Source organism: Lepidochelys kempii, chromosome 5 (assembly GCF_965140265.1).
Source record: "Lepidochelys kempii isolate rLepKem1 chromosome 5, rLepKem1.hap2, whole genome shotgun sequence".
Lineage (NCBI taxonomy): Eukaryota > Metazoa > Chordata > Testudines > Cheloniidae > Lepidochelys > Lepidochelys kempii.
The window spans coordinates 71,096,449-71,120,741 of NC_133260.1; the positions used below are offsets into that span (position 1 = coordinate 71,096,449).

Here is a 24,293-nt window from a genome sequence, read left to right on the forward strand (position 1 = left end):
TCATGAATGAATGTAGCCACACATTTATTTCCACATCCTAAAAGGAAAGAATATAAAAAGACTCTGATGTCTCCTAGCTAACATGAAAAATACAATAAATAATGATGGCCTATTAGTTGATGTTGTGATGTCCCCTCCCTCAAAGTGGTCGGTCCTGGAGATTTTAGAACATCTGTCTCACCTCAGGTGACTTGTTGACCAAAAAGAGGAGGATTCTAGGCCTTACCCTGGGTTCTTACAGTTTACAAATTTTGCTCAGTCTATTTTCCATCACCTTTCTCCGAAGTTTGGTGTGAGGCCTACTTTGGAACCATTCAGCTCGTTCCAGTCAATTTTGAATGAGGCTCTCATTCCACTTTTGAGGAAGCTGGCATGGTCTCATCTGATCAAATGTCTTAAAAAGACATTTGTCACCAGTTTACAGAAAATTGAATATAAAACTGACTAATTGGAGAAATCTTGGCAACCAGTTGCTCAACATTAAATTGATCATAAGTCTGAATTTATTTTTATTTTCTGATTGATTAATCATTTCCACTTTTTCCTTCACTAATCTAAAAACAGAAATGTTCTTGCACACAAGGCAGTCACAAAAACCTTCCTATTTTGGAGCTGGGCTATAGTGAGACAGCTCATCTTCTGAAATCTATAGCTTGATAGAAAAATTACTTTTAAAGTTCATCAAGGCGAAACCCATTTAAAATACAGATTTTTAAATAAGGTCTGTATACCCATATAGCTATTCTTTTCACATCTCTCTCTCTCTGTCTAAAACTACTAGCTTTTACAGCAGCTTAAACTCCAGCAACTCTCAGTTCCAGAGGGACCTTCCTGATTTTTCTGCATACAGATTCATCTGTCAGGCTGTCGTACTTAAGGCTTTTTGTCAGTTCATGTTCTATTGCTATCATTGCAAATCCTCAGAGTGTCTCTTGACTCATGAAAGAACTCAAGTAGGTCTTGATCACTTTGTTTTATAAAGCTGTATTCTGGAGAAGCCACAATAACAGACGCAATCAAGAAATGGCCAAAACAAGTTTGTGGTAACTCTGTTGCAGTCCATTCTGCACAAGTAATATTTTCTGGTGCTGGTGGAGATGTGGGGCTGGATGCTCTGGTCTGTTAATGCTGCTCTCCATTGCATAAGTAGGTGTACAATTTTGTCACGGAAGTCATCGGATCCGTGACTTCCAGAGACCTCCGTGATTTGAGCCCGCAGTGCCTGCGAGCTGCAGGGTCCCCCCATCGCCTGTGATGGCTGGGAACCGTGGGGCCTGGAGCGCCCAGGGCCGCAGACAACCGGGGTGCCCCGGGAGATCGGAGCTGCTACGGGCATCAGGGCATCCTGGGAGCTTCCGGACAGCCCCCAGGGGTGCTGTGGGGACCCTGCAGCTCCCCATTTTGTCATGCATATTTTTAGTAAAAGTCATGGATAGGTCACAGGCTTCTGTGAATTTTTCTTTATCGTCTGTGTTTTTACTAAAAATATGCGTGACAAAATCTTAGCCTTATGCATAAGCAGCATGAAATGGTCTTCAGAGAAAATCAGTGAAGAATTCCCTCTGCACAAGGATGTTCTTCGCTGATGGAAAGTTGGTAGAGGTGGCCCGGCTCTCTTCTGCACCAGCTATGCTTCCCTTTTGCTTAATGGAAAAGAGGGGCATTATGACGAAGCAATGGGCTAAATGAGCTCTGCTCTGCATGTTTCTCCATTGGTACAAGGTTGCTTACTTTACACCAGTGGCACATGTTAGGGCTGTGCAGTCTGGGACTGTGTGGCTTTGAATTGGGGAGCCACAAGCCACATCCCTGCAGCCTACCATCCTCTATCTGCCCATGTGGCTTTTGTGTGCGGTGGGGAATCAAGACTGTAATATAGCATTTTAACAAGACTTAGTAGCTGCTTTGTCAGTTACCAGTGCTCAGAAACAGAAACGCTGCTTGTTTTGTCCACTAGTATTTCTTTGGGAGCTCCACAGCAGAGCCACCTGTAGCGTTTTGGGGAGCCTGCAGAATCAATCATTGTCTCCCACCTCAATGCGTGGGGCCTGCCTGAGGTTCTGGGAAAGGGTTAGTGAGAATTTTTTTTCTTTTTCCTTCTAAATCCTCTCCAGTTTTTCAGCATCTTGGCATCTAGATGAAAATGGTCTGACTTTGAGAGCTGCTGAACATCTGTAACTCACATTGATTGCCTAAAGTTAAGCACCTAAAATATCCAAGTTTAGAACATATTGAGCCACAAAATGAGCCAGTGTGAGAAGTAGGATTAGTCCTTTGGTTTCAGCCTCTAACTTGCAGGTATGTCTAGCCTGCAGCTGGTTGGAGGCCTGGGTAAACTTACCTGCGCTAGCTTGATGAAAGCTAGTGCACTAAAAATACATCTGAGATGCTAGCGCAGGCATGTCTCCTTGATCTGCTAACTACACGTACAGCATAAAGACATACCTTTAGTTCCTTACCCCATGCTGCCTCACCTGGTGTCAGACTGCCCTTTCTTGTGGGCAGACCCTCCGATTGCACTACTGGCTGCTCAGCAAAAGAGCTGACTCTGCAGCTGGGAGTGTTACAGTTTAAACTCTTTAGGAAAGAAAATGAAAGAAGTGCTTTCTCACTTTTTTCTGTTTCCATTGCACGCCCCCCCACCCCATCTCCTTGCCTAAAAGCCCTCAGAGCCACTTTCAGCTCTAAGGATGAAATTCTGCTCTTCTGAATTCAAAAACCCCGTTAATGCTGGAAGGGAACCACAGTGCAGGTTCTACCCCTATTTTCTGCAAACCTGACTGGGGACAGGATTTCCTGACCCATGCTTCTGACAAATATAGTCAATATGTGGAAGGATGTTCCCTGCTGGCTTTTTCTCACCTGTTTGAGATTTATTTGTTTCTCTTATTGCTTGATGACTTTGTTTACTACTTAAATGCACATTTAGCAGAGCACATATTCCTTTGTGACCTTTTTGACAACCTCTGCTTGGGCAGGTGTGTGGGATTTGGAACATGTGTTAATGACATCAAATAAGGAAATCTTATAACTTTAAATACAATGTTGCTACACATATGTTTATCAGAACGATAGTGACCAAATCTTATGAGCTTTCAAATGATACCTTACAAGGCATACATTCTACAAAGATTACAATAGTGTGTAACGTGTGAATACAGGGGTGCACTCTGAGCATTTTTGTGTCTACGTTTTGCTAGTCAACCAAAATCGGTTTATAGTCCTTTCTGTTTTGGTTATACAGTAAAAAGAGCATTATCAACTGTGAATAGTTGTTTGTGAAGAATAATAGCAAAGTGAAAAATTAGCTAACAAATATATGTACACTATATCTTGTACTAAAACATACACAGTATGTACTTTCTGAAAAATGTGTACATACAGCATCTGTATATAATGTTAATTTTATACTGGTGTGTGTAAAATATGTATACAAACATACCCACCCAAAAAACTGTATGTTAAAAGAACCAGTTTTCAAAATCAAGCACTCAGGTTAGGAAATGCCAGGATTATGTTTATCTGTGCAATCTTGTGCATATCCATTATGATATAATCTTCAACTACATGATCACATATTATTTTTCTACAGGACCACTGCCTCATTCATAATATTTACCCTTTAGTCATATCCTATCAGACTGTTACAATAATAAAATATCCTAGTAACACAGTACACCATTTACTTACTGAGTATATGATTAATCATTTTGAAGTAATTTCCATTAATATTTTAACTTTTTTTTCTGAATAACATTTGGTTTATTTATTAAATTAAGAATATTATCAATTTTATATGTCTCATGAAAATTGCATATAGTATATAGATGAGTGTACTCACGTCACTGGTTCATAGTGGGAAAGTCCTCCAGGGAATGTTGTAAAACTACATCATCTCCCCAAGTGCTGGACTCTTCATTTCTGAGTTAGCTGAACCTGTGTGAAAAACTGCAACTCCCAATTAATCATAAATTTGCCTACATTAAAAAACACTAGTTTATTTCAGCAAAGCTATGGAATAAAATATGCTCAAACACTTACTCCTGTGACACCTTTTTCAGATGGCAGATATGAAGAACTTTAGCATATGAATCCTCCTTCTTGCTGCTCTTTGGAGATCTGCCTTTTTTTTTAGAAAAAAGGTAATGCAAATCAGGAAATATGTGCTTTTTTGGAATATGGAAGAATACTGAGAGACCCACATGTTAGTTTAGAGGCTATTGACTTTCACTTTATATAGACACTTGTGTGGGAAAAGCAAGATCCAGACTTTCATAACCGATCAATCATGCATGCCAATTTACATGCATCACTTGTCTGATTGCATCTGTAAATACCTGTTTTGTGCACTTGAGTTGTACTCCCTTCCCAATCTTTTGCTCATATAGTGTGTGATAAGTGGACCTTGAAGTCCCTCTCTCTCCCCAAAATCCCTCAAGTTATAAATGCTCCCAATGCGTCTCCTTTAGAAGATGCAAAAACTCCAGCCACATGCCAAGAATTTGCCTTCAATATATGCACATATACTTATTTCATGTCTTCACAGTGTTAAGAACACATATTTGCTTTACCATAATCTCCATCAACATTTGAAATCAATATTTTAAAAATGGAAGTATATGCTTGAGTACCACCACTGATTACACATATTTGCATGCAAATTTATGTTGTGTCCTTAACTTTCATTTAGTTTACACAAAGTAGGTATTAATTATCTAAGGCCTGGTCTATACTAGCAGCTGGCCCTGGTATAGTAATGTTGGCTTACCTATGTGGCTTTTTAAATGATCTTTCCATGTTAGCAGAAGCCCTAGAGTAAACAGTTTACAGTGGCAAAAAAGTGCTTTTGGCAGGCAACTTATACCAGTTCCTCAAGTGAAATAAGACAGGTTTATACTGGCAAAAGCACTTTTTTGCTGCCATAAATGTATCTACCCAGGGGGGTTTCCCGGTATAGCTATACTGGCAAAACTTTTCTAGTATAGACGTGGCCAGCAGGCAGCCAGCTCTGTGTACCAATCACTCCTCATGATTTGACAGATATTGGTTTCTTTCAGCTGTTGGTTGTAGGGTAATGCATATATGGTACAAATGGAGGCTGGAACAAGTCTTTGGCTTGTATTTGTGGCAGGTGGCTGAATAATGTCCATTGAATGAAACAGTAACATATGGGCACATCGTGTCATCAAGCATTAGAAGTGCAATAAATCAGAGAGGCTCCCTGCTACTGATTTCCTGGGATTGAAAGTAATGTTTCATTCCGTACTTGTGTTGGTGGATTTTCTTCAACTGCTTTACATTTGATTCTGATTTCCTTTCCTAGGGTAGCTTGCATTCTGATGTATGAAAAATGTGCTCACACAAGGTTTGTATGGAAATGTGGAAGATTTTTGCACTTATTTCTGAAACATATGTTGTCTAGTTCTTCTATTATGTTACATCCACTCTTATCTGGGTCTTTTCTTGGTGTCTTTGCTGCATTATTGCAGGGAGATTTCTCCAGACATTTCAGAATTGTACAGCTTTATACAGTTGCCATCTTTGAAAGACTTTTAAGGTAATTGTTACATACACAGAGAGCTTCATCTTTTTGTCCCTATTTCTTGAGCAGACAAAATTTGTGGTGTTGGTGTCTAGACAATGTCAATATTTATTATCAGTCACCCCCATCAATTATATCAGCATTGGTTTTAAAGCTATTTACAAATAAAAGGCTAACGTATACAGCAAAATGAACAAATAAACTAAAGACAGGCATACATGCATATATAGGTCTGTTTATAGACAAGGTATGTCTTAAATAAAATTGCAGTTACAGCAAAGAAACACTCAAATCTTGCCAGACTGATGGGACTGACTTCTGTATGCAGTATCTCTTGATATTGCCGCAGCTAGAATGATAGATCATACAGGTACCAGGAAGACTCGCTCTTTCTAGGACCTCGGCTGGTGTATATTGGCAAAACATCATTGACCTCAGTGGAGTTACCCTGATTTACGTCAGTTGAGAATGACGACCTTTACTGGCTAGCTAAACTGAGTGGGCTCAATTCTTCCATGGTGTAATTACAAAGAGGTGACTGGTGGGAGGGGCACGAAGGGTCAAGTGCCCCTCCAGCAGCTGGCTGGCCTGGGCAGGGAGAGGAAGGGGCAGGGCCAGAGCCTCTTCCAGCTACACAGACTGGGATACTGCCCGATACAGTGCGGTGGCTGATTGGGAGAGCCCTTGGCTGCGGCAAGCTTCTGGGGATAGTTGGCTGAGTGAGCTGGAGCCCCTCCCCCTGTCCCTTGAGCGTGCTCGGAGTTGGCTCCTGTCCCCAGAAGTCGAGCCTGGGCAGGGAATGGGCTGCCGCTGTGCCCACCCCAGCTAGGCTGTCTTGCAGTCAGCTACTGCTGTGCACAGAGCATGCCGGGGTGACGACCAATGGGATGACTTGCTTTGTTTTTGTTTTCTCCCCCCGCCCTTTCTTCTCTGCCTCAAGGCCGAGTAGTTAAGCTACAGCAAGGGAATTCACAAGTTGGGTTTTTTTTTTTTCTTTCTAGCTCTCGGGTTAGGCTAGGCTAAGCGCAGGGAGGCTAGGATGACTGAAAGTGATGTCCAAAAGAAACTAGATTTAGCCAGATTGGAAGCTGAAGAAAGAAAGAAGGAACATGAAAGACAACTGGAATTAAAACAGATGGCGATTGATGCACAAGTGGCCAGAGAAAAAGCTGCTAGGGAGGAGAAGGAAAAAGAGAGGCAGCATGCTCAGGAGGAGAGGGAAAGAGAGGAAGCATGAACTGGAGGTAATAAAGTTAAAAGGACTAAACCCTTCAGCAGCTGGTTCCACTTCCCCAAAAATCCACAAATGGGAGCGACTGGGTCCACAGTATGATGAATACAGTGATATTGCTGAATATTTGATCACCTTTTGAGAGACTGCACACTTCATGCAATTCCTGACGATCACAAGATGACCACATTGGTAGCAAAATTGACTGGCAGAGCTCTGGTCATATTCAACAAGATGCCTGTTGAGGATGCTTCTGACTATGGTAAATTTAAGGATTTGGTTTTGAAACAATTTTACATTATACCTGAAACTTACAGAGTAAAATTTAGAGCCCTTAAGAGAGGGCCTGGACTAAGTAATGTGGCTTATGTAAACCAGATGAAGGATCTCTTAGATAAATGGGTCAAAGGAAGGGGTGTAACTAGCTTTGAAGGAATGTGTGATTTGGTTATACAGGAGCAGTTCCTGACTATGACTAATGATATAAAACAGTGTTTATGGGTTAAGAAAATGGACTCAGCAGAAAGTCTTGCTTCTTCTGTGGATCAATACGAGCAGTCCCAGACCGTCACAGAGGCAGGGCAAATCGGAACAGAACGGGTGGAGGTAGCAGAAAGGAACAACCCTGGTCGCAGTTTGGGTGGATACCAGAAGGGACACCCTGAGACCACACCATACACCGGGGGCAGCCCAAAGCCCCAACTACACCCCAAGAAAAAACCCAGACATTTTATTGTCCCACCACACCATTCTCCAGCAACCCACCCTGCCCCAGTGACCAGTCAGCTGGACGATGTTTTAAATGTAATGAGCTGGGGCATGTAAAGGCCAACTCCCTCAAGAACCCCAACAGATTACAGTCCATTGCACCAGGGTCACACCAAAGGTCCTCAGGCCCAGATGCCTCCCAGATACTCTGAGTGAAGGGAAACTGTGAGTGTGGGCAGGAAGAAGGTTATCGCGTGGAGGGACACTGGAGCACAGGTGTCAGCTATCCACCAATCCTTAGTGGACCCCAAATTCATCAACCCAGAGGCCCAAGTGATGATTCAACCCTTCAAGTCAAACTCTTTTGATTTGCCTACAGCCAAGTTGCCTGTCCAGTACAAGCGCTGGTCAGAAATGTGGACTTTTGCAGTCTTTGATGATTATCCCATTCCCATGTTGCTGGGGGAAGACTTGGCCCACCATGTGAAGCTAGCCAAGAGGGTTGGAATAGTCACCCGCAGACAGGCTAAGCGAGCTTTCACACCTATCCCTGTTCCTGAGCCTTCCACCAGGGCCCCGTCTGTGTTACCAGAGACCCAAATGGAGGTGGTGGAACCGGACCCCATGCCAATGTCTGTGACAGCAGTAGTGGATCTAATCGCAGAGACCCAGGCAGAGCCAGTCCTGGAACTGGCAGAGCAACCAGCACCAGAACCATTGCCAGCACTGAGTCCAGTGCTTGCAACTCCGTCTACAGCTCCAACACCAGAGGGCACCACCGAGCCTGCTCTGGCAGCAGCAGCTAAACCTGCGCAAGAGGCTCAGCCGGAGCCTGAAACCCAACATACTGCGCCAGCAGAGAGTGGTTCACAGTCAACGGAAACAGCCTCGTCCCCTGCATCACTTCCCGAGGGACCAAGCCCAAGTCCACAATCCAGTGAGGAACTGATGTCTCCAGCATCAAGGGAACAGTTCCAGGCTGAACAGGAAGCAGATGAACAGGACTGCTGCACGGAGCAACCCACCACCTCTCAGCTCTTCTAATCGATCCAGGTTTGTTGTAGAAAGAGGACTTTTATACAGGGAAACTCTTTCTGGTGGACACCAGGAAGACTGGCATCCTCAGAGACAGTTGGCAGTTCCAACTAAGTACCGGGTAAAGCTCTTGAGCTTAGCCCACGATCATCCTAGTGGCCATGCTGGGGTGAACAGGACCAAAGACCGTTTGGGGGAAGCCCTTTCATTGGGAGGGAATGAGCAAGGAAATTTCTACCTGTGTCCGGTCTTGTGAGGTGTGCCAAAGAGTGGGAAAACCCCAAGACCAGGTCAAAGCCCCTCTCCAGCTACTCCTCATAATTGAGGTTCCATTTCAGCGAGTAGCTGTGGATATTCTGGGTCCTTTTCCGAAAAAGACACCCAGAGGAAAGCAGTACATACTGACTTCCATAGGTTTTGCCATCCGATGGCTGGAAGCAGTAGCTCTAAGCAACACCAGGGCTAAAAGTGTGTGCCAGGCATTAACAGGCATTTTTGTCGGGGTAGGTTGGCCCTCCGACATCCTTATGGATTCGGGAACTAATTTCCTGGCAGGAACCATGAAAAGCCTTTGGGAAGCTCATGGGGTGAATCACTTGGTTGCCAACCCTTACCACCATCAAACAAATGGCCTGATGGAGAAGTTTAATGGAACTTTGGGGGCCATGATACGTAAATTCATAAATGAGCACTCCAATAATTGGATCTAGTGTTACAGCAGTTGCTCTTTGCCTACAGAGCTGTACCACATCCCAGTTTACGGTTTTCACCATTTGAACTTGTGTATGGCCGTGAGGTTAAGGGGCCATTACAGTTGGTGAAGCAGCAATGGGAGGAGTTTATGCCTTCTCCAGGAACTAACATTCTGGACTTTGTAAACAACCTATAAAACACTCTCCGAGACTCTTTAGCCCTTGCTAGAGAAAACCTAACAGATGCTCAGGAAGAGCAAAGGCCTGGTATGATAAGCATGCCAGAGAGCTTTCCTTCAAAGTAGGGGACCAGGTCATGTTGAAGGCGCTCCAGGCCCATAAGATGGAAGCATCGTGGGAAGGGCCATTTAAGGTCCAAAAGCGCCTGGGAGCAGTTAATTATCTCAGAATTCCCCACCTCAACCCTAAAGCCTAAAGTGTACCATGTTAATTCTCTAAAGCCCTTTTATTCCAGAGAATTAAAGGTTTGTCAGTTTACAGCTCAGGGAGGAGATGATGCTGAGTTGGTTGCAGGTGTCTACTACGAAGGAAAAAGTGACGGTGGCGTGGAAGAGGTGAACCTCTCAATGACCCTCGGATGTATGCAGGCGACAGCAGATCAAGAAGCTGTGCACTAGCTTCGTGCCAATGTTCTCAGCTATCCGAGGATGGACCGAATGGGCATACCACTCCATTGACGCAGGTAATGCGCACCCAATTAGAGTTCAACCTTACCGGGTGTCTCCTCAAGCCAAAACTGCTATAGAATGGGAGATCCAGGACATGGTACAGATGGGTGTAATCCTCCCCTCTAACAGTGCATGGGCATCTGCAGTGATTCTAGTTCCCAAACCAGCTGGGGAGATACGCTTTTGCATGGACTACCGTAAGTGAAATGCTGTGACTTGCCCAGACAACTATCCAATGCCACACACAGATGAGCTATTGGAGAAACTGGGACCTGCCCAGTTCATCTCTACTTTAGACTTAACGAAGGGGTACTGGCAAGTACCACTAGATGAATCCACGAAGGAAAGGTCAGCCTTCATCACCCATGTAGGGCTGTATGAATTTAATGTGCTCCCTTTCGGGCTGCGAAATGCACCCGCCACCTTCCAGAAACTTGTAGATTGTCTCCGAGTGGAATTGGGAGAATCTGCAATCGCCTACCTTGATGATGTGGCCATCTTTTCTGATTCATGGGCAGAACACTTGCAGCATCTGCAAAAAGTCTTTGAGCACATAAGGGAGGCAGGACTAACTGTTAAGGCTAAGAAGTGTCAAATAGGCCTAAACAGAGTGACTTACCTTGGACACCAGGTGGGTCAAGGAACTATCAACCCCCTACAGGCCAAAGTGAATGCTATCCAAAAGTGACCTGTCCCAAAGTCGAAGAAACAGGTCCAATCCTTCTTAGGCTTGGCTGGATATTACAGGTGATCTGTACCGCACTACAGCCAAATCACTGCCCCACTGACAGATCTGACCAAAAAGAAACAGCCAAATGCAGTGCAGTGGACCGAAAAGTGTCAGAAGGCCTTTAACCAGCTTAAAGTGACACTCATGTCTGACCCTGTGCTAAGAGCCCCAGACTTTGACAAACCTTTCCTAGTAACCATGGATGCATCCAAGTGTGTTGTGGGAGCAGTTTTAATGCAGGAACGACTGGATCAAGAATTCCATTCTGTCGTGTTTCTCAGCAAAAAACTGTCTGAGAGGGAAAGCCACTGGTTAGTCACTGAAAAGGAATGTTACACCATTGTGTACGCTCTGGAAAAGCTACGCCCATACGTTTGGGGGCGGTGTTTCCACCTGCAAACCGACCATGCTGTGCTGAAGTGGCTTCATACAGTAAAGGACAATAACAAAAAACTTCTTTGGTGGAGTTTAGCTCTCCAAGATTTTAATTTTGAAATACATCACATTTCAGGAGCGTCTAATAAAGTGGCTGATGCACTCTCCCATGGAAGTTTCCCAGAATCAACTGGTTAAAATCTTCCTTGAAATGTGGAAAATGTTAAGTTTTTATATAGTTAGTAGTATATCATAAAGGTGCATGTGTCTTATTAACTCTGTTTTCTCCTAGAGCTCCAGGAAGAAATCACATCCATTGTGGAACAGGCTGTCCCACACCATCTGTGATTTGGGGGACATGTCATAAATATAAAGGGAAGGGTAACAACCTTTATGTATGCAGTAATATAAACTCCCTCTTGGCCAGAGGTACAGAATCCCCTTACCTGTAAGGGGTTAATCAGTTCAATTAATCTAGTTGGCACCTGACCAGAAGGACCAACGGGGAAAGAAGATACTTTCAAATCTGCGGGGGGGGTGGGGGGGTAGAAGGCTTTGTTTTTGTGCTCTGTGTGTGTTCTCTCCAGAGACGAAGAGAGAGACCAAGCAAGTAATCCAGCTCCCACTGAATGATACATCGAAACTTACAGAAATAGTAAGTAATAGCAAGGAAATGCATTAGATTATCTTTTGTTTTAGCTTGTGAATTTTCCCTGTGCTAAGAGGGAGGTTTAGCCTCCCCAGGAAAGGGGGTGAAGGGGCTTCGGGGGATATTTTAGGGAAACAGGAACGCCAAGTGGTCTTTTCCTGAGTCTTTGTCTAACTCACTTGGTGGTGGCAGCAGTACCCATCCAAGGACAAGGAAGGATTTGTGCCTTGCGGAAGTTTTTAACCTAAGCTGGTAGAAATAAGCTTAGGGGGTCTTTCATGCGGGTCCCCACATCTGTACCCTAGAGTTCAGAGTGGGGAGGGAACCTTGACACATGTAAAAATCTCTTAATGTTAATTTGGAAAATTTAAAAGCCCAAAAGCTACAAGGTAATTGTATCTCCTCTCCCTTCCCCTTGCATATATGGAGTCACCTTCTGTAACCAACTGTACTTTTATTAACTCGACTGAACTATACAGAGTTTTATTTCTTTTATGTTAGATTTAAAACATAGATTTAAAATACTATGTCTGGTATGTAGGAGGGTTGAGATCAATATATATTACTAGTTTAATAAATGAACATCAGATAATGGCTACTTTTCATCTAAGTTAACAAAAGTGGAAAAATTTAGGTGGCATTTAAATTTAGTTTTTGTTGTTGTGGACTTTACTTGTATGCCAAGTCTACCTTCTGGAAATGTTATTTTCACAGCAAGTTTGTTTTTTGCCGATACTTTGACTTCTTTGAACATTCTTCAGTAGGTTGATATTTTATTGAAAGTGCCCAAGGTCAGCTTGAGTTGTAAATCAGAATTAATTAATTTCCTTGCTTTTAAGTTGATCACTGTGGGAATATCCTGTGTGGGAAGGAATGAAGGAAGGCATGTTTACAAATGTTGCCATGTTAACAGGAATCACCCATGAGATGTTTGAAACATTCATGGTTACTTGAATTTAATTATGTCTTCAAGATAGGGCCACATGAAGGTAATCCAGGGTCCTGAGTACAACCATGGCCCTGTCCATCTTCACATTTTGAAAATTGTCTTCATAATTCTGGGGGTTAGAAACAATTTTTCGATAAAAGCTGAAATTATGATGTCAATATGTGATTCCACGAGCTGGGTCTCGTGCCTTATGGCTTATGGCTTAATCTAACCTTGCTTAAAGATATTTAATATTAGAAAACTTAGTCTGTCCTATTTATTGCAGGTGTAGAGTCTGGGAGGTAAGTCATAAGTCAAGGAGCAGGAACTTGGGTAATGCTGCAAACTAATGTAACTCTGCATTTAGTCAGAGTTATGTAAATAACCCTGCTGACATAGTCTATTTCAGTATTAAGGTGGAGCTATTATTAAGGCTGCTCAATACTTGCCATTGTAAGACCCTGTTTTCTGTTGTTTATTGCTTTACTAAATTTTGACCATTCAGGTTGAAATTTTCCATGCCAGATGTCTGCCTCAGGTTGAAGTTGTTTTGGAAAATTTAAGCCAAACCAGTTCAACCTTTTCCAAGAAAGAGGCTAGGGAAATATACTGTTTTGCCCATGTTAAAAAAATTAAGATCTTTTCTTAGAAATTTTCTAGTATCCCCATGCTTTGGAGCAGGGGATTAGAATTTGGCGGCCTTTGTGTCAAGGATGAGGGTTTTTTTTGCAGTACTTGTGAAAACCTGCCCAAATCTGGCCAAGTTATAAGGCTTTGAAAAACTGAAATTAGCACATGCTCAGTAGAGATTGCTAGAGTTTGAGAACTAAAATCTCCAGATTCCATCCTCACTAAATATGCTTCAGCCCCTCACGGCTCCTGTGTGTAACTAGCCTGCGCATGTGCTATCTCCCCCTCAGATAGGTTTTTCCCAGAGTCATCCTTTTTTTTTTTTTTTTTTTTTTTTTTGAGGCAGCTGGCCTAGGAAATCTGTAAGGGTGCTCAATGCACATTGCCAGCTGTCCAGCTGTGTGGATTTAGCATCATCCTGGATGTGCGCACTGCCCTGCTCCCCCATTTTTTTGGGGGGGACCTCTGAGGTAGCAAATTAAAAGAACACTATTAAGGTTGCAAAGTCAAGTACTCAAAAATTAGGAAATGCCAGATTTAAAGTTGCCTTTGTGCATATGTGTTATGATAGTGTTTGATGATACGTGATCACATAGTATTTTTTCCCCAGGACCTCTGCCTCATTCAGTACAAAGTATGGACGTGCTCAGGGAATGAATCAGGGTTGTATGGTAAAGGAGGCTGTTGTCTGTAGGGTACCTTCCCCATTTGTTGCACAAGTTGGAAGGTGTGTAGTGAATGAGGCAGGGGACTGCAGGAAGGGAAAGGAGAGTTTCATAGTTAAGACAGTTGAGAGCTGCCCTAGAGAACTGGACACTCTCCCTGTATCTGCCACAGAGTTCCAATGTGATTCTGGCCAAATTATTTAAACCAGACTTTGGCAGGTGGGGCTTGAATAGAGTGAGCAGGAGACTTCTGTGGTTAAATGGAGTAGAAGAAAAATCTTAGGTCCTGTGCAGAAGGTAGCAAAAGATCATTCCTCAGCAAAGGTTGGCAATAATTTATACCTTTTGTTTGTATCCTCGGGCCAAAATAGGTGGGCATTGAGATTGACCTCTCCTCTCTCCCCAAGAGGGAGACCCTCCAGAAGATCATTGGGTGATATGAGGAAGCTTGCCCCAGCGCTGTGAGTGCTCTTTCTCTCCCACTCTGTGGATAGAAGATTTAATTTCTCTGCACTGTCAGTGCTGCATTTTCACAAGCATTTTGTTCTTTTGAATATAAAAAACAAGTTTCATAGCTTGTTGTTCAGAGAAATTGTCCTTCCTTTCCGGCTCCAAGTATAAACAGTTTTATTAGAGAGAGGGAAAAAAAGCTAGATGCTATTAAAATATGCTTTAAGAAATATAACATGGAAAAGCTCCTTCTATAAAATAAAAATTAATAAGGAAACCATAAAAAAGGAGGAGGATTACCTTCTATTTTTAGAGTAAAAGACACGTTCTAAAACATGTTATAAAATATGTAAGCAGGTATTTCCCAAAATAGTTCCACAGCAGTGTAAGTGCTATGATATCTACGCAATTCACAGATACACATGGAAGTTGCTAATGTGGTGGTTGCTAAAACTAGAATACTGTTGTAGTTAGCAATTTGATGTTAAGAACAAACACAATTTTAATTGGTTCTTCCCCCACAATATTTACTGTTTGTCATTGGAAAAATGATGTTGCACGAAGGTAGGCCAAAGAACTATGTTTGTTAATTGACTATGAACTTGTTCATTGGTGTTTTTTGGGGGTTCAAATTGTTCTTAAAACTAAATCATCCATAATGAAATTGCCTCGCTCTTGCTCACTTAAGAGCTGTGCATATGGTTTGCTGACCCATGAACAATGGTGTATAACTCCTACATTGGGTACTGCAAAAGCAATATATTCATAGAGCTCTTCTGACTGAAAGATAACTGTCCTTTCTTTCTTTCTGCAGAGCACCACTAAACACTTCACTGTGTCATTTACTTCTAACTTCAGCACCATTTGACTTTGCTCTACTACATTAACAAAACATAAGAGATTGCCTATGTAGCAAAGCTCAGTCTTAAGTTATACATTCAAACATGCATGGTGGGGTATTCTTATCTATTTTGATTTAATCATTCACATGATTATGTTTAAATTCCTAACACTGTGTTGCTGAGACCTGCTGGACATGTCAGTCTAAAGCAGTGGTTCTCAACCAGGAGTCCAGGGCCGCCTGGAGAGCTGTGAGCAGGTTTCACGGGGGCTGCGAAGCAGGGCCGGCATTAGGTTTGCTGGGGCCCAGGGCAGAAAGCTGATGCCCCACTGTATGGGGCTCAAGCCCAGGGCTGAAGCTAAAGCCTGATCAACTGAGCTTCACGGGCCCCTATGTGGCATGAGACCCCAGGTAGTTGCCCTGCTGTGACAGATTTTTGTTACCAATCTGCCGCTGCATCAGGTGATCAGGCTGACGCTGCAGGATCGTTGGGGGGAGATGATGAAACACACCAAGTGTCTAAATTTTAAAGCTTTATTGATAAAATAATAAAATAACAGCAGAAACTGCTGGGAACTCTCCCACGTCACTCAGGGGGAGCAAGAAAGTGTTAATGCCTCAAGCCCTAACCCACTTTCATACTCTCACTCTCACGCCCCAGACTGGCCAAGTCTGGGAGTAACGTCAAAAGAAGGTGTGTGTGTGGGGGTAAGGCGAATGGGAGTGCTGTCCTGGGCCCAGGTCGTCCAAGGATCTGCTGTGTTCTCCAAATTGCTCCAGCTCTTAGGAGGGTTTTAAGCTCTGGGCTCTTTTGGGGGTGTTCCATTCTGCGACCTCTGTTCCTGGTGCTTTTTGTGTCAGTCCAAACCGGCTTGCTGTGGCTTTCTCGGTTTTCCAAAACATCCCGACTCCAGAGACTTTGTTTTCCCTTGTATTGGCCTTTGCTGTAATTGCTCCAGCTCTCACTGTTCCTGCTGTTCTCTTTGCAGCTTTACTTCACTTAGTTTTTTTTCTTCTTACAGCTGGTCGGGGTGGGTTGGACTTTCCCCCTTCTGTCTTGGCAGGTAGCCAGTGATCTTGGGCTGAAGTCAGCTTCTTATCTTCAGACTAGTTAACCCATTCTCTTCTTTCTCTCTTCTCCCACCCGGCCTCTCGTACCTGCAAAGGAAACTCCCACTCCCCACTCACACACCTCTGACCCTCCCCAAAATGCTTTGTGATGCTTGCAACAGCGTTAGCAATATACAGTGCTGATCTGCCTTCCCGGGGGACTCCCTAAGGGGAGGGGGCCATTGGATTGTGACATTCCTCCCCCCCCCCGACCCCGAATCAACATTTTGTTGTGAGGGGTCACCATTTCAGCTTCCATCCTCCCTCTGACATGGTGGCTAGGGCTACTGTTGGCCTTCTACGTAAACAGCAATATAACATATACAGAATTGTTAGGGCAACAACAACTGCATACACTAGCCAATAATGACTTCTGGCTTCATTAGTAACATAGCATAGCACATCTCCCTGTGGGCATAGATGCCCCACTCGAATTTCTGTGGCAAAGGCAGCTTTCTCCAAATTAAACGTGTGCTGCCACACGATAAAGGATGAGGCATCTATCTGGAATACGGTCAGTTGTTCCTGGCTATGCGTCAAGGACAGGAAAACTTTGGGTGCAATCCATGAAAAATTAAACACAACATAGTGAAAGATATTAATCATACTTTGCATAACCGCAGGCCAATGTACTGAAATTTTTTTGCGCCTGAAAGTGTAACAGCAAATCAAGTGACACCCTGGGGTAGGTGGTCCTCCAAACACACGCAGAGGTATTGATAAACACATGGGCTTTAGAAGGGGCATATCCCGATGCCTCCCCTTCCCAGCAGATGTGTTGACCTACCTCATAAAATTGGCCTGGCATTGCCTTTTCTCTGCATATCATTGAGGGGGCTCCATAGGCCACAGCTGCCAAGTGTTGCCCTCTGCTATCCATATGTGCTGATAAAAGATGTAGTCAGCCCATACCGCTTAGCTATGTCATTGGTGGGAGCCACCTCCCATGTGTCGCGATGGACCGTCCAATCCCAGATAATATGTGATGCCACATTCCCAGGATGCTAAGCTACAATTGCCCCCTCTGCCAATGGATAATTGACTTTTTCTTCCACTATGGCCAATTCTGAACAGTGGTAAAATTAACAAAGGAGGCCCAAAACATCCAGAAACCGAGGATTCCCAGAAAGAAATACTACCATACATACATTGTTTTGCCCTGACGAATTTTGCAGTCTTAAAGCAGCAAGAGCAGAACCACCACTCCTGTTTGGGGTGTCCCTGGGCTCTTGCTATTACTGCCTTGTCCTGTTAACAAAGGAAAAGGGGGAAAAAAGCAACAACGTAACTGCACCTATTGGGGAAACTGAGGTACATACAAAAACGCTCTAAATTATTACTTGTCCAGCTACAGCCCTCCCTGGCTTTCATCATGGATGTTGTTTGCCTGGTTAGGATTAAGGTTGAGGTTACAACAATAATATTACATCCCGAGATCAGTAATTACTATTTCTTGCCAAAGGGCTTCCCATTTTACTTCCACTCCAGGCCACCACAGGACGAACAGGGTTTGCCCCAATGGGATCCAGGGGAGGTTCGGGGCCACCCACCAGGTATTTTGCTGTGGCCTTGCTGTGTCTATCCAGGCTATGCACTGTCTCCAAGGCACCTCCCCTCCCGCCTTCCGTGGCTCGGGCTCCTTTGGCCGCTCGAGCTAGGGAGAGCCTTTGAAGGTATTTTCCCTCCTCCTAATTATGATTATCCAGATAATCCCATGGACCGCTGGAGACTTGGATGGTCCAGGCAGGCGGCTGGTCCATAACCAAGGCCCACGACGCCATGACCAGAAAGCTAGGGAGAAGCATATGTGTTGTGCCGATTGGCATGTACTCATTTTAGTTTGCTTGGTAGCTGAAGCTAGTACACTGCTGGGGAGATGCGGTTCACAATGGAGTACGGACCCACCCACTTGGCGTCCAGAGTGTGGGCTGCCTTCCCCAGCCTTTGCAACATTACCTTGTTTCCAATTTGCCATCCCTGGATGTCTTTGACGATCCCCTTACACTTGACCTTTTTCTTATCTTAAGTGGCCTCTACAGCTTCAGGGGTTTCACATAGCTCCTTCCTCAACTGGGCAAAGCTGAGACTTTTTTGGTTGTGGCAAACAGTAAATGTGATTATTGGTAAACACAGTACTTAGATTACATTTACATTTGTCTATTAGCAGGTTGCTAACACTTCCATCTTCCCAAAACACTTCTTCGCAGGAATTAACACATACACATTGCCCATCATACAGTACTTTGGTCTCATTATCTAATTCATTCCACATACAGGATCCTAGTGAAATGTCTTTACTACAGGGCTCTGGAGAAAGGACAAGTACACCCACTTTTGAGGAGTCCACTCGGTACAACCTCTGGTGTCCAATCGCTTCCCTCCCTCCCCATCCCCCTGGCTTGAGGTCCAGGGTAGCCAGAAGGATCCCATGTGCAATATGGGGAGTGAGCTAACTTTCCATATCTTTGCCTCCAGAGCCTGTTGGAGTGCGATTTTTATCAACAATTTCCCCCAGTTAAAAGGGCTGGCCTTATGCTAAAAACCTACTGCATCCATTCGCACTGACAAGTATCAAACAGTGATTTTTTTTTTTTTTGGCTTGAGCACGTGTGTCAAAACCTTAGTGTTTCTTGATATTACCCCAAAACATTTTGTGTTCCAAGGTGAGCAAAGCAAGTAGCTGCATTTCAGTACATCCCATAGCTATAGCAGTATGTTTTTTTGTTTCCATTTGTTTCTGTATTAGACTCTCCTGTGATAGTAGATTCATGGTATTCTGAGTTGCTTTTCAGCTGGTATCAGCTTTTCCTGTTTTTCTGAAAGACAAAAGAACATGTTTCTACCCCTTTGGGGGTGGCAGATTATTGCTCAGAATATTTCTTTCTTTTACAAATACCCTTGCTGATTGCAGGCAAAACAGAGGAATTACCCCCATATTTTCCTGTGTTTGTTCTATAGGCAGGCTAGGTTTCAATGGCTTTACCTTTATCAGTTAGGTAATTTGCATTAACACAGACGCTTTCTGGCTTGCTTTTGGATTCAAAGTCATCAGCAGCTCTGAGATTCTGTCTTAAAAGGAACAATCAACTTTCACCAGAGTTTTCTGATTACTTTTCACTTTTAACTCCTGCTTCCAAACACACAGTGATTTGAAGAAGAAAACACAACCTATTGTGTCTCCCTTTGGCAAAGTGACAGTTTGATTACACAGAGCCACCTTAAGGGGCTTGGGGCATGGTCTTTCTCTCTTTTACTACCCTTTTATCTGCTATTTTGTTACAAAATAACAGATTTAAAATCTTTTCCCATTCTCCTGGCTTTCGCTGCCCTGTTGCAGCTACAACTTTGGTCTTTAAGGTCCAGTAGAACCCCCTTATATTCTTTTAGTAAATTTGACTAAATTGTCCATAGTCAAATGATTTAAATCAGATTGTCCCTTTGCCTGGATTATTTACAGACATTCCTTTGGAAAAGGGCCCATTTTCCTTCAGAATAGCTGCAAAGAAACCAAGAATTCTCTTTTCTTTAACACTTTTCCTTTTTAACACTTTCACAATGTTTCACTGCTTAATTCCCTCCAGCATCTGTAGAGTTAACTTCTCACTCTCGTTCCTTACTTCTGGCACTATGCCCTTAGGGCTTCCAACCTGTTTTATTTCAATTTCTTTAACTATTGCCTGCCTGCTTTTCTGGGCCCGATCCTGTTTTTCTTATTGAATTGTCCCTTTCCATGGGCACAGGCTTCGTTCCATTACCAATTTAGCAAGGAGGGTGGGCTTCTCAACCAGCTCCCACCTCTCTGGTTCCTTTTCTTAAACAATATCACTCACAAGGTTCACCCGAGTCATCCTCCGTGAGACTTGCCACCTGGACCAAACGCATGGTCACCTTACGTTTTAACTGCTCAATTTCCTTTTCATGGCGAGCACACTGCTGTTGTGGTGTATGCTGAACGCGGATGGTCAAGTCTTTGACGAGTCCCTGAAGGTCCCGTACTTGCTTAGCCAGTGCTTCCAGGTGGGTGTGTTCTGCTTTTCCGCCTGTCTCAAGGCTTGCAACTTGTCCTGGGCATAGGTTTGTTTTGCAGCCTGGCTAGTAATCTGCGCTTTCAGTTGCTCCATTTCCACCAGCTGTCAGTTACACTCCTCTTCCCTTCTCCCCAACTCCTCTTTCTGTCCGGACAACATTTGATGCCACATGGCTGCTGCAGTCCAAATTAATCCCACAGCTGTCCCTAGGTTTTTACCCTTCTGCTTTTCATACTTAGTATATAGGTCCAACAAAGCCTGCCAAGAATGCACATTTCTCTGAAGCTCTGCCACGGAACCCCAGGGATTGTACCCCACCTTGGTGAGAGCCTTTGCCAGCCGGGAGAGGTCTTCACTCCCCTTTGAAAGAGGCAATAGGGTCCCGTCCCCCTTTGCTGCCTCTCCCATGGCTCGGGCATCCGGTCCACCTGCCTCCCTTGACACCAGCTTACCGGGCAGTTGGACTACCAAGTCCGTGCTCCCTAATGCTCGTACGTCTGGCATTGAACCCATGATTGATGCTATCGCCCATGACTGGGGGACTCCCGAGTCCGCAGCTGTACCCTTTTGTTTCCTGCACATGTTATCACAATCCGTTAGTATCACTCTGAAAAACTTTAATCACTTGAGATTTCACATGGTGCACGCCGGCACTGGGGCTTCCAATGTTACCCACCCTGGGCCGGAGAGAGAGACGCTAAGTCTCCCTCTGTATTACTTGGCCTTCTACCACCGAGGGCCCATACACCAAGTGCAAATCTGCAAAACCCCTCCCAGGGGCAGAGCAAGAAACCCTAAGTTCTCCTCTTCCACTCTGTCATACTATGGCTGAGAGTGTATGCACAGAGAATCTTCTCTCAGAGTGAGGATCTCTAAGTCCTCCTCCTATCACCTGGCACTTCTACGACTGGGGGTTGACCCACCAGCACCCAGCATAGTGAACATGTAGTTCATTAAATGAACAGATCATTAGTTTACAGAAAATTGATCTATAACCCTGAGGAATTTGATATAATATCTCTTACAATTGGCCATGACAAAGCTACTGTGAGTATAATGTAACCTGTTTTCATAAAAGATCAAATGATCATGTTAATTTAAAAAAATCTAAAATGATTTGTAAATGGCTTTATTAAAAATCAAACAAAACAATTCCTCTACCTCCTTGTGCCTCTCCAAATCCCTTACATTTTGGAGTTGTGAGCAAAAATATTAGTGTTTATCTCTACAATTTTATTTTATTTTCTGCACTGATACTGCTCACATAACCATTCAGATTATTTTTAAAGCAGTCCGAATATGGATTCAAACCTAGGCTTGCCTTCCAAATTTCAGGTGGAAGTGAAGTTAGTGTTTAGATTCTGACCACCTCCCTCATTGTGTAATAATACCAGCAAACCCTTATATAACACTTTTCATCAGTAGATCTCAAAGGTATATCTCTAAACTGCTGCAATTGTGAACGGCAGCTCACCAATAGAGCTAACAGCCATCTGGTTTAAGTTGGAAGGAGTTTGATCACAAGGTATTCTCAGTGATAGGTTCCAGAGACAAGGGTCTTTATCCCTCGTTTCCACAGAGTAAGGGCTGGCTTTAGGGGGTAGCAAACAGGGCAATCTTTGTTGCTTCTTTCCTAGAGATAGATCCTTTATATGCTTTTCTAAAAATTTTACAGCACCTAGAGAACTAGATATTCACTTATGAAATTTAAATAAAATACATGGAAACTGAGATTGATGGGCACACTTGTGTTTAAATTTTGATTGAGCCTGGAGTGAAGTGTGTTTGAAATTATTTCATTTTTCTGTTATGAAGAACATCCAGTACCACAGTCAGAAATACCATCAACTCATGATCATGAAGCATGTCAACGAACTCAGTATCTTCAAAAGTAAATTTTGAATTTGCCTATATCTTCTTTGCATATGTGATGAGCTGCTATTGATCAAAGTAGAAAATACAAAAATATTTTGGACATAATGGACCAATAAGGATCTGATATTTAGCTGGGAATTTTGTAAAGAAGGATCTCTGAGCTGTGAGGAGGGAAACAGAGTCCTTTAATCTTGGGAAAGAAACACTGACCATATTTAAAACCGAGATATTAATGAGCCAGTTGATAGACATCAGGCATGGTGTACTCACAAAACAAATTCCTGTGTGACCTTTTAAATATTCTTACTAAAACCAGACCTTCTGTGTCCTCAATATATAATGTCTTTTTAGTGTCCTTGAAATGCCAACAAAGGATTTCAAGAATATTTGAAGCAGAGATCGAGAGAACCACATTGGTAGCAGAGGATGAAACAGGATAGATCAAAACATAAGCCAATAGACAATCTCAACATCAAATTTACCCTGCAGAGAATTATCTTTAGTCCTGATTTGGATACAAGTCAAAGGGTGGGAGGGTGGGTGGTGGGGAATGGATTAAGAGAGAAAAGTACAGGAGTTGTTGAGCCCATGGATGGCCTAATAGTAATTTTATAAAACTGTCGGAAAAATGTTTTCTTTTTTCCCCAGAAAGTGTTTTCTTTTACCTAACCACTATAGAGTGGGTCAGAACAAATTTTCAACAGGTGGTGGAAGATCCATATAAGTTAAAGATCCAGGTTCTGATAACTTTATAAGTTAAAGATCATGTTAGAAAACATTTCTCAAGAAATGTTTAAAGATTTCGGCCTTCCCTCCCATCTTTTGTTGATTATCTTAATTTAATGGAAATGTTCTAACCAACTCTACTAATTTGTTTGTGAACTGGGGATAAAACAGTTTTGTGATGAGTAATAAATTGATGGATCAGTCATACTTCTGGAAATTGACACTCTGTGACCCAAAATTACTTAGTTTATGAAATTCTAGAGAGTTTGGAGATTTAATTTAACAGAAGCTTCTTTTTAAGAGCAACAGCTGTGGCAGATAGGATGGCAGTACAAAAATAGATGTCTACAAGAAGAAAAGGGAGAATGAAAAAACAGTTCTAATCTGAAAAGTGATACCATGAATGGCATTGTTGAGTGATATATTTTGTTATCTCACTGACTTCGAGATGACTTGTAAAATTAGGAGATTTAAAGAGATGACTTTTCTAATTGCCAGCCCTGCAAATGTAACCTAGAATCTAGAAGTCAAGCTCTGTTCTTTCTGGCTCATACTTCACCAAGAATAAAGATTCTTCAATCAGAATTCAAGTCCTGATTGAGCAATGCACTTGAGCATTGATGTCAATGGAACTATTCATATCATCCAAGTCAAGCTTGTGCTGAAGTGCTTTGCTGGATCAGAGTGTTAGTTCACAATTCTGTTGATGTTGCTCAAGAGGGAACAGGCTGCAGTTCATTCTCCTGCAATTCTCTTTGGATCTGCCGGGTTAACATGAGTAACTGTTTGAGTCAGGAGAATAAACACAAATGATGATGAGTACACATGGGTGTAACGAGTAACGCATTTCTATCTAGACAGAATGGCCCCAAGTACTTATTAAATATATTGTTTTAGAAGCTGTAATCATTATTAAAGTATAATACATAGAGATTGTTTTTCTTAATGGCATAACATTATATATATATATATATATATATATATAATGTTTTCATTTAATTAAGGCCAGATTCTGCTGCCCATACTCACATAGCGTAAGGTACCATTCAAGCAGTCGCCCAAATAAGATCAGCTGGACATAGGTGGAGGAAGGTACTATTTAACAAGGACAGCAGAATCTGGCCCTTAGAAACCTTTCAAATGTCTTTCTCTCTCTCTGTGTATATATGTATTTAATAGTCCGTATAACACATCAGAAGCAAACTTTATTTTAGAAATGAGTTATTTTTGATATCTGTGCAGCTTTAAACATAAAAAATGTTAAATATGTGCCAGCTGCAGCTTTTCAATAGCATTTACTTGCGATTTTGCTGCCTTTCAGTTTAACAGTTTGTTTTTCTTATTTTTTAGGAAGGAAGAGAAATTGGTGGAATTATAAGATCAAACCCG

The 24,293-nt window shown here is 42.9% G+C and overlaps 1 protein-coding gene across 6 annotated transcripts in view; it reads left to right on the forward strand.

The window, feature by feature from the left end:
- CAMK4 (calcium/calmodulin dependent protein kinase IV) overlaps positions 1-24,293 on the forward strand; it is a 291,887-nt gene that overhangs the window by 37,188 nt on the left and 230,406 nt on the right. Inside the window, exon 2 of one of the 6 annotated variants that reach the window (XM_073344680.1) lies at positions 5,324-5,365. The exons of 3 other annotated variants lie outside the window; for them this stretch is intronic. In XM_073344680.1, the coding sequence (XP_073200781.1) occupies positions 5,340-5,365 (26 nt within the window). In that variant the 5' untranslated portion in view covers positions 5,324-5,339. Of the gene's footprint in view, positions 1-5,120; positions 5,366-11,538; positions 11,658-24,293 lie in introns of those variants that run through there. 2 more of the 6 variants (XM_073344682.1, XM_073344681.1) reach the window with 2 other exon arrangements.